Source organism: Gekko japonicus, unplaced genomic scaffold, assembly GCF_001447785.1.
Source record: "Gekko japonicus isolate JY-2015 unplaced genomic scaffold, Gekko_japonicus_V1.1 scaffold1097, whole genome shotgun sequence".
Lineage (NCBI taxonomy): Eukaryota > Metazoa > Chordata > Lepidosauria > Squamata > Gekkonidae > Gekko > Gekko japonicus.
This window is the reverse complement of record NW_015162513.1, coordinates 355,491-371,658: the sequence shown is the minus strand read 5'-3', so window position 1 is coordinate 371,658 and position 16,168 is coordinate 355,491. Positions and strand designations below refer to the sequence as shown.

Below are 16,168 nucleotides of genomic sequence, written 5' to 3'. Positions count from 1 at the left end.
TGCTACTGCTATGCTGTTAAAACAGGAGAAAGTCCCTATTAATTTTGTTTCCAAATCAGAATATTTTCTGCCCCATCTTAATCAGTGCTGTAAGTATGCAAAACACTGGCAGAACACAATTTCTGTGGGATTTTTTTAGTAATGAAGATGAGGGTAACTGTTACTTCCAGTGGAATTTTGCCAACTCTAATTGGAGTATTCAGTTTCCATTTCCCAAGGGCACCTTTTCTTTTTCTTTTTTAACCTGCCATATTTACAAGCCGAATATTCATTGTTTTCTGAAACCAGGCTATGGACCTTCAGGGTTAGTCCCTTGAGATTTTATTCTGTTGACAGAAATAATGCATCCATATTTTAATAAAAGGGGGAGAGACTATTCCCTTCATATCTTTATATTTGGTAAGCTTAGAAACAGTAGGTTACAAGGACTTTTAATAATATAAAGCAAAGATCACTTTTTAAATAACTTTATAAAAGCTATTTATCATAGATAATGCCTTTGAAATCTTAAATGGGTGACTTCCTTTATTCCAGGAACAGCTGTTTTGATTGTCAAGAATTAAAATTATACAAGGGCACTAGGATGGGATGTCATAATGTCTGTATGTATGTGTATATGTGTACACACACGACAAGCGCTTGGCTAAATTTATTTAGAACTTTGAATATAGTAGTGCTTTTCACACTCATAAACTTCTTGTAATTATTTGAAATTTCATTTTTTTAAATGTTAACCACTTGCATGAGAGAAGTTGTATCTTAAAGATTGAGTTCTTCTGTATGCCTCTTCATATCCTGTCACGCTCTGATGCTTTCTTGCATCATTAGGAATGATTGCAAAATTCTGTTGGAATGGAATTCATAACAAATTTTGCTGTCCTCTTTTTGATAAAAGATAAAAGATTATCAGACTAAGCCCCTATATATGGGAATTCTATTACCCTTTCATCTAGAATTTGTTCCCACACCCCATCATCTCCCAGGACTCTGTGGAGACTGCAGAAACTGTGGGAACTTTTGTAATTCCAAAGGTGCACAATTCCATAATCCCGCAGGGGATATCGGGAATTTTCTAATATATGCTTAGGCCAGACTCCAAGGAAGAGAAAATCTTAGATCTAAGGAACATAGTCTGTGATTCAGGAATTTTTTAAAAATTATTTTAACAGAAAATGATGGTTTTTAAATTTAAAAATGTATTTTAACAGAAAATGATGGTTTTTAAATCATAACTGTGAGTGTTCTCATACAAAATCAATTAATATATTTTTTCACTCAGAGCTGCTAATACTTTAAAACCATTTAAACCATTGAGTCAGTGTATTCTGTCTGTCAGCGTGCCCGCTTCTGTCATCTCCAGTGACTTGATCAGCTTTTATGTAGTTGTTGGTGTTGAAGAAGCTTTCTACTGTCTCTCATACTCATCTTTTGTAACTATAAAGAGATTCTGTAGTAATAGACCAAGACACTTTGTCCCACATTATTCTCTTTCTCCCTCCTCCTGGCAACCCCCATATCCCTTTTCTCTGCCTCATTCTCTCCTTCTCAGACATTCATCAACCTGTCTTTTATCTGCCTCCCATCTTCAGATATTATTTATTTACTTCATTTATACCTCATGGTTTTCCACAGTTCTCCATTCGCAAATAAATCTGCTAGGAATGCAAAAGCTAGGAAGACAAACCAAAAATTTTAGTAATGTTGCTATCTTAATAGAAGCAGTGCTCCCCAGTCTTCAGCTCCCCCTCCCTCCCGCAGCCTCTGCCATAATTTTCCTAGATAGAGGTTGGCCATGGAGGGGAGCTGAAGACAGAGAGGTAAATAAAGATACATTGGCTTGAATGGGAAGGAGAAAAGGAAGCAGTAAAGGGGGAGGGGCTATTGGGGCTTTCAGGGAAAGGAGAGAGGAAATAATGGGGGAGTGAAAATGAGATTCCCTCTGCAGAACTTTGTGAGTTGCTGCTTGTATTTTCTAATAGCTAAGTCTGACAGATCGGGGAATAGTTAAATCTGGTGTTTGGAGTTGTGAATGGTAAAGATGGATCTTTCTACAAACCTAAAAGACACCCCAGGTTTGCAGAAAAATCAAATATTTAAAAAAATTGCCATCAAGTTACAGCCAACGTATGGTGATCCTGTGGGTTTTCAAGGCAAGATACATTCAGAGGCAGTTTTGCCAATGCCTGCCTCTGTGTACAGACCCTCGTATTCCTTGGTAGTCCCCCATACAAATACTGACAAGGGCAACTCAGTCACAAGATTTAAGTATCCTCGGATTTGCCTGGCTTAGCTATTAGAATATACAAATGGGAACTGCAAGGACTTGTGGGGGGCATCTCATTTCCCTCTCCCTCACTGTATCCTTTTTCCTTTCCCCGAAAGCCCTCATAGCTGCTCCCTTCTTCCAGCTTCCTTTTCTCTTTCCCACCCAACAGCCAGACTACCTTATCTGCCCCTCTGCAGCTTTCTCTCTCCCCCCAGCCTCTACATAGGAAAACTATGGCACAGTTGCATGGTAGGGAACCTTCAAGGACTGGTGGGAGGGCACCCCATTTTCCCCTGTACCTCCTCCTCAAGTTATTTCCTGTTCCTCTTCTCCTGGCAATCTCCATATCCTCTCCCCTTTCCCTGTCTCATTCTCTCCTTAGACATTCAGCAACCTGTCTTTTACCTGCATTCCATCTTCAGCTACATTTATTATTTATTTACTTCATTTATACCCCACCTTTCTCCACAGTGGGGACCAAAGGTGATTACATCATTCTCCTCCCCTCAGTTATACCTTAGTTTGATGTAGTGGTCAAGTGTGTGGACTCTAATCTGAGATAACCAGGTTTGATTCCCCACTCCTCCACTTGCAGCTGCTGGATGACCTTGGGCAAGCCATAGTTCTGTCAAAGCTGTTCTTGAAAGAGCTCTCTCAGCCCCACCTACCTCACAGGGTGTTTGTTGTGGGGAGGGGAAGGTAAAGGCATTTGTAAGCCCCTTAGAGACTCTAAGTGAAGGGCGGGGTATAAATCCAATCTCTTCTTCTTCTTTTATCCTCACACCAACCTTGTGAGGTAGGTTAGACTGAAAGTATATGACTTGCACAACATCACCTAGTGAACTTCCACAGCAGACTGATGATTTAAACCTGGGTCTCCCAGACCATACTCTGAAGCTCTAACCGCTTTCATAGGGTGGCTGCTGTTGAATTGTAGCAAGCAGCCTGGCCTAGATGAGTCATGCAGTTGGGTGGTATCAAGTCACCCAGTGGTTGCTGCCCAGCCAGCCCAATGAGCTCTCCCTCCAAAGCCAAAGCAGCCTTGAAAAGGCCCTGTCCCCTCCCCCACATTTTGTGATTTTCTAGCAGTGGCCACTGAGGGGATATGTTTGTTAAAGCTAAAGGTGCTCCCTTTATCGTTTTGAGTCTTTTAAATTCCCACATATTTGTTTTGTTTTTTAGATTTCAGATTTTCTGCAAACCTGGAATGTTTTCAGGTTTGTAAAAAGACCTGTCTTGCCCATTCACAACTCCATTCACTGGATTTACATATCCTCAGCTTTGGCCAACTTCATTATTAGAATATACAAGTATGGGCCCATGAGACTTTTTTGGGGGGATGCCATCTTCCCCCATACTTTCTTACTGGGCTCAGCATGTCTCTGTCTTCTGCAACCACCAACAGCCATACAGGGGGTAGGTATATTCTCTGTGCTTGCATAGAGAATGATCTTTTATTCGGAGGAAATTTAAACCCCCCAATGTGTTCAATTTATATTTCAGGTTTTTCTGTAAACCTGGAGAGGTCCCTAAAGTTTTCAAGAAAATATGTTTCTTGTCACTGTGGCCAATCCATGGATTGAGATATCCGCAGATGGAGGCCATATTTCACTATTACATATATAGATTGTGATGATTCTTTAATAATTTAGATTAGTATATTTAATATCATTTCTTCTTTTATTTACCTTGAGCTTCATATGGGTAAAACAGAACAAAGGTTGATCTACAGCAGCATAACATTGTCAGCATATATGTTGCTTTAATTTGTTTTTGATCAACCCTAATCCCATTTATATATTGATAGTTGCTAGCAACAATATTTAATGATTCTGAAATTAAGGGAAATAATGAGGGCAAAAGCTGCACCTTTTCCCTGTGGATAACCTTAGTCAATTATGAAGTCACTGCAATTTTTTCCGAAATACACTATACAACACACTAAATGTAATACTCTCAATACCCTATATAGTGTATTTATATAACTAAATACACTATATAACTGTATCCATTTTCTGAATTATCTCCTGTTAAAATCTTCCAGAACTATGAACGTTCTACCCCATGATAGGCTTTGTATTTCCAATAATCTTTGAATGTTTTATAATTAGGGATGGGCACGGATTCTGGACCACGGACCTAATTTTTCCATGGACTGGGGCCCATTTCATGTTCTGTGAGCCTGGTTTGTGCACCCGCTGACACAGACCTCCTATGGCCATACCAGGAGGTCCATAGATCCATGTGGGCATAGGGCTTGGAAAAGCCATTTAAAGAAAAAGAGATTGGATTTCTACCCCACCCCTCACTACCTGAAGGAGTCTCAGAGTGGCTTACAGTCTACTTTCCTTTCCCCTCCCCTCCCTACAACAGACACCCTGTGAGGTAGGTGGGGCTGAGAGAGCTCTTTCGAGAACTGTTCTTGAGAGAACAGCTCTGAGAGAGCCATGACTGACCCAAAGTCACACCAGCAGCTGCATGTGGAGAAGTGGGGACTCAAACCTGGTTCTCCCAGATGAGAGTCTGCATTCCTAATCACTACACCAAACTGGCTTTCAGTTTAAAGGGAATGTGTTTCTTTTAAATGGCTTTTGCAAAGCAGCACAGTGCACTTCTGGGTGGGCGAACTCATCGCTTGGCCTTCACTTGTGCGCTGGGTGGCTTTGCAAAAAGCCTTTTAAAATTTAAATGGCACAGTTCAAATGGACCACCGTCTGACAGTCTATTAGCATGGAGGTTCATGGTCTGGAGGTCCGTAAACCCTGCGGACCTCCATGGACTGTCATTTTTCTGGACCATGCCCATCCCTATTTATAATGTCCTAAATTCTTACTTTTTAATCAAGCTAGTCTGATTTGCTTCTACATAGCTATTTAATCCCAAAGTATTGCTGAAAAAAATTAAAGTGTAACTTCTCCTTTGCAGACACGGTTTGGATATCTTCATACAATTCAACATGATTCTGCCTTAGATGAGGATGCTGATGATGAAGTGGACAGAACAAGCAAGTACGTTAACTTGTTAGGAAGTGGAAGCCCTCCTGTTTCAAACTGTATTCAACTTTCGTTGGGGGTATTTTAAGTACAGCTGTAAGGTGGTCTGAAACAGATCAGTTTCATGCATAGAGCTATCTTAGAGCTACTAATAAATTCTGAATTTCACCCAAGTGGTGCAAGAAATATGACTAGGGAACTTATCCCTATAAAGGGCAGCATTATGCCTCATTCAAAAGGATGTATATGATATAAGAGCATGGGCTTCATTTGGGGCGGAAGTGGGATATCAGGGTTTGGAGTAAAATTCATAAATGTGCAGTAATGAAGAAAAGGAGAATACCACATGGAAGTGTTATTAACACATGGATTAACACATGGAATTCACTGCCACAGGAGGTGGTGGCGGCTACAAGCATGGACAGCTTCAAGAGGGAACTGGATAAACATATGGAGCAGAGGTCCATCAGTGGCTATTAGTCACAAGGTATAGATAGGAACTCACAGGCTAGGGCAGGTGATGCACTGTATTCTTGGTGCTTGGTGGGGGGGCAACAGTGGGAGGGCTTCTGGTGTCCTGGCCCCACTGATGGACCTCCTGATGACACCTGGTATTTTTGGCCACTGTGTGACAGAGTGTTTGACTAGATGGGCCATTGGCCTAATCCAACATTGGCTTCTCTTATGTTCTTAACTGATTAACAAACCCCTTGTAATTGGGGCATGCTGAACAGTCATTCTTCTGCGTCTTTCCTTTGGGAAATGAGATCATTAAGACACTTCCAGAGTAGGCACATTGCAGAGTACCTATCTTTAGAGGAAGCTGCCTGTTATATCACTGTATGAGTATCTGTGTTCCCTCTTCAAATTTCAAGACATGTCTAGATCAGTGACTCGTATGGGAACATTGACTGGGAGGGATTGCTTCTGAGAAAGGGTAATTCCTAATAGTAAACCTTTTTTGGTTGATAAGAGCAACTTGTGCTCTTTTAAAACTTAGTGAGCTATTGGAAGTTTGGAAAACATTGTCTTAATGCCACTGTGAATTCCATTCTACATAAAATACTCTTAGGGATGTTATTCTGGAGGAGAATGTCTATGATAAGAAAATAGTGATGAAAGCTAGGTAGGCTTCTAAACAATTGAACATACTAAAACTGATCCCGATCTCATGCTGTGGAGCAGGCCCGTAGCCTGCATGGGGCCCTTGGGGCCTCCCCCCCCTGCGGGTTTTGCGGGGCCCTCCCCGATCCTCTGCTCCCCCCCTCCTCCAAGCAGGCTCCAGGGGTTCCAGAGACGATGAGGAAACGTGCAAGGCCGTGGATCAGGCCCTGCATCAGGACACACACACCCGCCCTCACTCTGAGTCCCGCCATGCGGCTGCGCCCGCCTCGGAGGCTCTGCCCCACCGCTGGGGAAGGGTCCTCGCCGGCCACCCGCAGGTCCTCGTCCCTGGGATGGGAGTGCCACACCCGACACCTCCGCCTGCAGGGGGCTCTAAGGGGCGGCAGCAGGACTGGATCTGGCCGTGCTCTGGGGTGGGTGCAGGCTCGTTGGTGCCCCCCGTCCTTTCCACACAGGCGCTTGGCCCATCTGACCGGATCCTCCTCCCGAGTAGCCCCACGGAGTGGCGGAGGGCAGCCGGGGCGAAGCGCCTCCTCCTCGCCTTTCCCCTTCGCTCGCCGCAGCCCTGGAAGGTTCAGCCCGGTGAGCCTCCTGACGCAGAGGCTGAGCGAGGACTTGGGGGAGAAGGGGAAGGGCTCTGGCTGGGGCAGCTGTGGAGGAAGGAAGGGCTGCGGACAGGGAAGGAGCCGCATGGAGAAGGAGAGAATTAAATAATTTTAAATAAACAAAATATAGGTAAATGTAAAGGTTTCCCTTGCTCAAAAGCCAGTTCCAGAGAGGGCCCTGCAGGAGTATCACTCACTGGGTTGAATGCGGCTTCCTCATCTGCCTCTGCAGGAGTGGGGGGAGAACAGCCCGTCAGTGTATTTTCTGTTGCTCTCTCACTCCCCCACCCCAAAAAGGGTCTTGCTCTTGTAATCTTGTGTATACATGTATATCATTGTATACATGTAGTGGAATTGTCTGCTCTTCCCCTAATATCTGTGTGATTTGGTTTGGTCCTGTCGGATGGAGCTCTTGTTTCATTTTCATTTTGTATATGCTGAATGGACTTGAGAACAGGTGGCTCAGTGAGTACTCTAGCCTGGGAACCCACAGCCAAAGGAAAACGTTACAGTGTAAGCCTTCAAGCTCCTTTTTAACTGCTGGGGGGGGGGGAGGGAGAGGGGGGTGCATCTCAGTGCTGAGCATATTTTATTTTTATTTGATTTGGAACTTGGGGGAAAACAAACATGCACAGAGGCTTTCATTTTCTTTCCCTTTCCTTTCTTCCCTTTCTTTCTTTCTTTCTTTCTTTGTTTCCCTTTCCCCCATTTCTTTCTTTCCCTTTTTTCAGTTTCTTTCCCTTTCTGGGAGCCCTCTATCCATGCCTTGGCTGGGCATCAGGGAGGGAGAGGGGGGTGCATCTCAGTGCTGAGCATATTTTATTTTTATTTGATTTCTTATTTGTTGTGATGTCAGTGCACATGCGTGGTGCTTTTGGGGGCCTCCCCACTTTCCCCAGCCCCCCCCCCCACTAAAAATGTCCTAGCTACGGGCCTGCTGTGGAGGCTCACTGTGTGACCTTGGGCCAGTCACTCCCTCTCAGCCTAACCTGCCTCACAAGATGGTTGGTTGCTGTGAGGATAAAATGGAGGGAAGAACAATGTTGTTTCTCCTATTGGGAAGAAATATCTACATGATAAATATACAGGGCTTGGTTTCCCGACAATAGCATTTGCAGTCACAAAGTTTTCAGAGAGTTGATTCTGGGTCTGTCCTTTTCCAAAGTGAGCTTTTCACACACACAAGTGTACGCATCAAGGAATTGTCACAATGCATTATAGGTGTACAATTTTTTTTCTGCCTGCAGCAATAAACTGTTTCCTAGCCTTCCATCTTAAGCAAAGGACAAGGAGGTGCATTCTTATCTTTCTTTTTCCCAGGATGTCACAAAAAGAAGACTTTCACAATTTGCTAAATCTTGTTGATATGAATAAAAGCACACGCCATTTCAGTGTGCTCTGTATAGCATTATGCTTTAAAAGAAGTCAGGAAGGTATTAAATTGATCCAAATATTGTATGAACTATAATGCATTGGGTAATCAGTGTTACGTTAAAAACTTTTTTTGTTTTAGATGATTAATTTTAAGAGCTAATCTGATGGAGCATAGTGTATTAAGGAAATGATTTATTTTGTCACAACTGTTCCTTATAAATCACCAGTAAAGGGTACCATTGATTTTTTTCCCCCAAACTTATTCTTATGGTCATAATGAGCAACGATGATGAAGTGGCTTTCTGGGTTTGTTCGTTTTTTAGGTTGTCATCTGAAAGCAGTGAGGAAACATCTTATTATTTGGATGACAGTGATGACTCAGGAGAAATGGTCAAAACATCTGTGCCCCCTGGAGAAATGGACTTGCTGGGAGAAATTTTGGACACTTTGAGCACACACAGTTCTGACCAAGGAAAGCTCTCAGGAGCTAAGAGCTTGGACTTCTTTCGATCTATGGATGATATTGATTACAAGACAGTGGTTCGTTTCTCCCAGCTTTCAAAAACAGCTTCTTTGCTTTTATGTGATAACCTTTATTTAGTGATGGAAGCCCACAGATGACCAGCACAAAGTGTTTTATGGTCTTCAGTAAGGACATACATTGTTTATCCGAGGTGGAAAAATACCCCCCAAAATACATTACCAGTATTTTCCAGGTATTTTTAAGCTGAATGTAGATCAGAGATATGATTTGGCTACCTATATAGCTGACCCTGAAAAAGCCGATCTTTTTTTGCTTTTATTTAGTTGCATTCACAGTCAATTTAAATGCCTTCTCCTCTAAGCCCCACCACAGCAAGTGAACTCAGAAGGCATATGCTTTCTGAGTCGCACAGCAACCATGCTTGGAGAATGCAGCAGACATTTAAAGAGACCATAGCCTCTTTAAACGCCTACTGCTCCAAGCCCTGCTGCAGTGGTGGCACGACTCGGCTAGTGAACTCAGAAGATATATGCAAGTTCACTTACTGTGCCATTGCTGCCGTGCTTGAAGAAGGCAGTAGGCATTTAAAGAGACCATGGTTTGTTAATGGCTTCTGTAGACCCAAGCTACAGCTCTCTGTGCTTCACTCCTTCCTATCAGCCTTTGGTGGGGGTGATTAATTTTGTTGCATCAATGCTGAATTGCCTACCCTCAGTGGAGATGACCCACCTCATCTTTCAGTCCCTGCCTCATTCATGACTCCTTCCAACAAACAGAATGTCAACAGGGAGGGGAGCCCTCTGAGGGTGCACAGTTCTTTTTTATGTGTACTGGAAAACACAGATCTGCATTCTTCTTGTTTTGAAGTTGCATTAACCTCAGAGTTGGAGGGGATCCAAATTGTCATCATGTTAAAATATCTGCTATGAATAAATCTCCATGTAGTTTAGTTCATAATTATTTCAGTGAACCACAAGTAGTCCAGTCAGGAAGAATTGTTCTTGTATCAGTAAAACCAGTGCCAGGAAGCTTCATATAATATAAATGTGTATCCTTTGTTTCAGAATAAATCCAACACTCCCAGTGAGAGCAATCTTGCTCTGCTTTGTAGCGGTCTGACTTCTGATCCAGGAGAGTGGAATTTTGGGCAAGACGACAGTGTCCTCACTGGGAAACAGCTTCCCCCATCACCAAGGAAACGTGTTCCTTCTAGCCTCAGCCACACAGAATCTCTCTTTGTGGTGGAAAAAGAAAATCCTTCCTTTGCCTTCAGCTCTGACAGTATGGGCTTCCTTAAAACTTGCATAACATCTCCAAACCAGTCTCAAGAAACTATGCATCTATGTTCTCCAGGAGGTTTACCTGTAAAGGAGTCAAAATGGAATGAAACACTAAGCTGTACATCAGTGGATCCAGTGTCAACGAACTTGATCCAAAGTCCATCCACTCTAGTTCCTTGGGAGATAGAACCTGAAAAAGGAAGCGAAATCCTAGAGGAGGGTGGGCTGCTTCACGAAGTTGTGTCCTTGTGTAAAATGACTTCTGGTTTCAACCATGGTTTAAACATTTCAAGTGACCAGATTTCCAGTAGCAGTGGGAATAAGACATAAGACATTTTGGATGGGAGAGTTACATTTCCAAATAAAAGACTACTCAGGACTCCACCTCTGCTTTGTGAAAAGATCACAAAGAAAACAAACTCTTCTGTTTGACTAACTTTAGTTGCAGTTTCCTACACAGGTGCATCTTCTCCGTTTTTGTTTTGAATATAATCTCCTCTTTAATTACTTCACGGCATTTAAGTTCATAGTATGGGCCTGGATCAGCAAATGCATTCTTGAATCAAGGTACTAATGTGACTCTATGTTTAAACTACAGCTGGTATGTAGCGCTTGGTTCATTGTTATATCCCCCCCCGCCCCCGTGCATAAGGGAACAGATCTTTCCAGGTAGGCAATGGCTTGTATCCTGTTGAGAATAGAGTGAATAAGTACAATCTAATGATCTAATTGCCTTAAAGTTACAAGGAAAGGTTTAAATATCCTAAAGTTTAAATTGCAGATATTCAGAAAAAGGCTAACAGTGAAGTGCATGGGCAATAGGAAATGTGAATCTATTCCAAACTACAGGAAGCCCTGTGTCTACAGGTGGGTCACCTATACGTTTATGTTTTATGTAGTGACTGCAATTATGTAGGAGAGCCTGATCAAATGGGACCTGACTACAGGTGGGTCACCTATACGATTATGTTTTATGTAGTGACTGCAATTATCATGTAGGAGAGCCTGATCAAATGGGACCTTCTACCACACATTGTCTTCCAAGGTAATAACCTTTTTAATATACTGAAGCGATATCTATCAAAGAGAGAAAAGCTCTCTCATGATGGGTTTATCACCACATAACTTAGTGTTTAATGGTTTGCTTGAATCTACCCTAATCTACCACACAGGCAGTGTGCCCCAGTCTTCCGCAACAAATGGTACTGCATTTTTTAAAAATCTTACTAGAATACCGAAATGCAGTGTGAACTTTGCAACACTGTCCACTTTTCTTTTCTTTTTTTTAGAAAAAAATGTTTTATTGAAGTAGATTTTTGTCACTTAAATACTTCTGTATTATAACAGATCCACTTCCACTGTTGTTAATGCCCATTTAACTTTTGCAAGTACCTTTTAAAAGTGCTGTTTAAGTACAATCCTGGGCAGGGTTACTCCAGCCTAAGGCTTGAATCCACTGGTTTCAGTGGGTTTAGACAAGAGGAACTTACATAGGGTGGCACTGTGAGTCAGAAGACATATTTCCAGTTACATGTCAAGGAATTAAAGAGCCAAATTGCATAGCCTTTAAAAAGATCTCCTATGCAGCTTCCTGGTCTCTCCTACCAGCCAGTGACTCAGGACTGGTCTCTTGTCTATAACTGAATGCACCATGATACTCATAGATGTAGCTATCTGCCACAGGCCATTATTTTCTTGAGCTATGATGTCCCTGCTTTTCTTTCCCTACCCATGTCTAAGTTTATCTGCCATATTGTGGGAATCACTGACCTACAGATGGTCTTAGATCAGTGGTTCCCAACCTTTTTAACATCAAAAATGTTGCAGATTCCCCACACACAAACATGACAGTAGTTGTACTGTTAGTATCTGTTGATTGAAAAAAATACATAATGAGAAAAAGATCAAAATAGCAATGCTAATGTGCATACAGATTTGTGGACGTTTTTCAATAAGTCCTCAGCCCCCAGGTTGGGAACCACTGTTCTGGACTGCTTGCTTAAAGACAGCAGTGTCGGTTCATGTCTGGGTATACAAGTCCAGATTAGAAACATGATCCAGAACCCCATGTATGCATTACCTGTGTGTCCAGATGAAGCACAGAAGTTAGCTTCTAATAAGGGAGAAGGGAAAAATGCTGTATGCAAGGTTTGTGAATCATACCAAAAATGGGTGTGGGTGGCGAGGAAGCAACAAGATGTCTGGCAAACCACATAGGTTTGGGTTGGCAGGGAACATACTAGGGCGGCCCCACTAAAGTTAAACCTTCCTGTTATAAAATTCTTGCTGTGTGACGTCCTTATTGACCCTTTTGAAGTGCAGCCTCCTTTTGCATCCATTTGAGCTGAAATGTAGATAAATTCACCAAGAGTATAAAGCTCCCACCTTCTTTATCCATTTTAGCAAAGATAAATTTTAGAAGGCTAATAGCTGTGCCTTATATTTTTATGTAGTCAAATAGTTTGTTGTATATAGCCATAGGCCATTAGAATTTGAGAAGCCACAAAATACTGTGATAAATAAAACCATAAAACTAGAATACAAAAATTTGTGATTAAAACAGATCAAAACTTAACAGACTACATTTTCAAAAAAACACCCTCAACAATACCCTCTCAGACCTTAACTACTTTGCTGCAAAGGCAAACAAAGAGACTCTATAGAATATATATGCATCATTATCAGATTTTTATGTAGTTGCTAAATATCTTTCTTACTAAAAAGGGGTGGGGGGATGTGATGCTTGCCAAAATGATCAAATTAGCAATGTATGAAGCCCTTTGCAAGGAACTACTCTGTCCTTTATCTAAATCACCACAGGCCACATCTGTAATACTTTGATTGTTCCTGTAGCATCATAGGAAACAATTTTTTCTTGTTCATTATCGGCTTTTACATATCTTGTAGTCTTAGGGCCCTGTAAAATTACCACTCCTGATATGATGATGGCAGACTTCAGGTAAACCCTAAGGTTTCTCAGGAATTCTAGTAGACGCAACTGCTGGGTTCATCAGATTCCTTTCATCCTCCTACAAGGGAATAATTTCGATATTTTTGCATTGAAATTTAGCCTGACATTTAGACCATTAAATTTAGAACCAGAAAAACCCTTAGTGTAATCACATTAGACATTCAACTAAGATCTTCTCATTCACCATTAGTCTGTTAAAATCACAACAGTTTTAAGTATTATTGGCTACCCATCATAGTTGTCCTCAGATGTTTGGTAGAGGGGGCTCTTGAAGTTCCTTGTTGCAAAATCCCCAAATGGAAAGGTTCTGAAATTATACAGAATCTCCATCCACTACCAAAGCCTCTTTTGACAACCTCTGAATATGTACTTGAGGACGAAGGAAACTCTTCGGCAGAGGCAACATCTTTAGTTTAGGGCTGCTAATGGAACTGATGGGTAATGTTTTGATCTGCCATCCCAATGCCACCACCACAACTCATAACAAGGCCCAAGTGCCATGAAAGGCCATTGCCAGGATTCAGAAATGAAAGTCACTAAAATAGCAGAAGATCTTGTTTGTTCACCTGTACATCTATGCACAGAAAGTGACATAGGGTAATATGATGGTCACACATATTACAAAAGTTATGCAAAGAAATGGAACTTCTGAAACAAGGCATGCTTTTGACTGAATAATGTACTTTTAGATATAATAGAAGAAGTGTATTTTTATTGCAACATTGTTCCCAGCATTTCAAATAGTGATATTGCTGTTTTTCAATTGCTAAGAGTTAGGTTATTGAGAGCTGTCAGTACAGGCTATCTCTGCTCCTAAATATGTCATCAGGAGTTTTCCAGTTGATTGAATGCACAGCCTGTGCTCATGAGCACCTTTGGATATGTTTATATTCAAAAGTGGAATTGATGAACGACTCCGTTCAACAGAAGGTTCTCCTGTGCATAAGCCCACTTAAATGACTTTGTTTTAATGGGATTTTTACAATTTATGGTAAATTGTACCCAAGTTATGTTGGGTAGATTAAATCAGGCAGAATAAATATGGCTTACCCCTACCTTGGTTATTCATACTAGCTAAATGTTAGCTTGTACTGTGCAGAAGGGAAAAATGGTATAGTTAGTTACCAAATTGAAGCCATTTGGAAAATGTGGGACAAGAGGTGACATAATGCTTTCATCACCTTCACGATTAGTCTAACATAGAAATGGGAAAGTAACAAGGAAGACACCTCTTTCCTTAATCTGGGGATTATTGTACAGGAGATGGTTCATCTTTTCCCCCAGTATCTGCCATTTTCTTTGACCAAAGTCCTTTGTAATATTCCACCATTTGGGAAAATGCTTGATCATAGAGTAATTGAGAAGAAATAAGTGCCAATCTGATATCCAGCATAACATTACATGAATTTTAGACCATTAATTTATTTAAACTCTAGAATCAGTATTAGTATGGTTTAGAGGTGACAAGGAAATGTAAACTTCTAAGTCAGGAGTGCTTTGTAAGATGTCCCTCATTCCATATCTCAACCATAATAAGGGAGCTACTAGGATGTGAGGGAAATTGTTGGCTTTGAAAAAAATACATTGGATTTTGTGCAATATTTTTGCTTTTTTAAGTGATTATTTTGACATATATATATATATCTACTTTCCATGCAGGTCTTTGAAATTAATTTTCTAGCATTTAATTACAATTGTCTGATGAATAAAAGAACTGTATACTGTTTTGGTCAACAAATGGTATTACTATGACTGCAAATGACTAGGGATGCCACATTATTGTGTTATAATGAGAAACATAGGCTTCACCAGTTACATCGTCAACGACAGTGACTCACAGGTGATAATGACTGATACCACACTGTACTTTTGTACATGCTGGACAGAATTTTTCTGAATTCACTGAGAATTTTTGATGCTCACTTTCTCTCTTCTCTATTCAATCAAGCCATCAGTGGTAGATGCAGGGCCACTTCTACAATTGCCACCCAAGTGCTTGTTTGCAGCAGCACAGTAAGAAAGGGTCGGCACTCCACAGAGGCTCACTTTGCTCCCAGTTTTCAGTAGTGGGGGTGGTGGCAAGCATCCCAACTAGGGTTGCCAGGTCCATCCTGGCAACTGGCAGGGGATGTGGGGGGAACATATCAGGAGAAAGAGAGGCCCAGGCCATGTCAGCAGCATTGCTCAGGAAGTAATGTCATCATTTCTGGTAACACTCTGGTATCTGGGCAAAAACTCTATGGTGATGTGATGACATCACTTCCTGTACAATGCCAGCAATATGGCCTAGGCCATCCTCTTTCTACTAGTAAGGGCCCCCCACTAGCCACCTGATTGGCAGCTGGGGGGCCACGGCCTAGGGGGTCTGGCAGTCCAAATCCCAACCCAGTCCCAGGGGAAATGGGTGTATTCTGCTTGCAGTGACAAAACACCAGTTTATAGTTGGTGTTTATATTTCCACTAGGAATAAGGCCCGTTGTGGAAATAAATACAACGAGATCTAAAAAGAGGCTCTGGGAGAGTGCTCCGGATTTGGGCAAACAGTGTCAATTTGCTGTGGCAACCTCAGCAGGGTATAATGACAGAGTCCACTGTTTTCTCCAGAGGAACTGATCTCTGCTACCTGAAGAGCAGTTGTAATTTTGAGTGATCTCCAGCCCTCACCTGGAGATTGTCAACAATTGTTACCCAGGATGAAATGGCTGGTTTGGAGGGTGGAGTCTATGGCATTCTACCTGTCCAAGGTCCCACCCCTCCTCAAACCCCACCTTCTCCAGGCTCCACCCCTCAAATCCCCAGGAATTTGCCAGCCTGGAGTTGACAACCCCATCTCCTTCCCAGCTAACTATCAACCTACCATTATCTGCCCTTTTGACTTCAGCTGACTTCTGTCCTCCGTTCTGCAGAGCAGTTGTAATTCTGAGTGGTCTCCAGCCCTCACCTGGAGATTGGCAACAATGGTTCCCCATGAGAGACTGGCTGGTTTGGAGGGTGGTGTCTATGGCATTGTACCTGTCTGAGGTCCCACCCCTCCTCAAACCTCACCCTCTTCAGGCTCCATCCCTCAGAT

At 42.0% G+C, this 16,168-nt stretch overlaps 1 protein-coding gene across 1 annotated transcript in view; it reads left to right on the top strand.

Annotated features, from left to right (window-relative positions):
• DENND1B (DENN/MADD domain containing 1B) overlaps nt 1–10,814 on the top strand; it is a 240,687-nt gene extending 229,873 nt beyond the window's left edge. Inside the window, exons 20-22 of the mRNA XM_015406182.1 lie at nt 5,192–5,274; nt 8,687–8,903; nt 9,912–10,814. Of these exons, the coding sequence (XP_015261668.1) occupies nt 5,192–5,274; nt 8,687–8,903; nt 9,912–10,457 (846 nt within the window). The 3' untranslated portion in view covers nt 10,458–10,814. The remainder of the gene's footprint in view (nt 1–5,191; nt 5,275–8,686; nt 8,904–9,911) is intronic.
• Nucleotides 10,815–16,168: the final 5,354 nt, after the last annotated feature.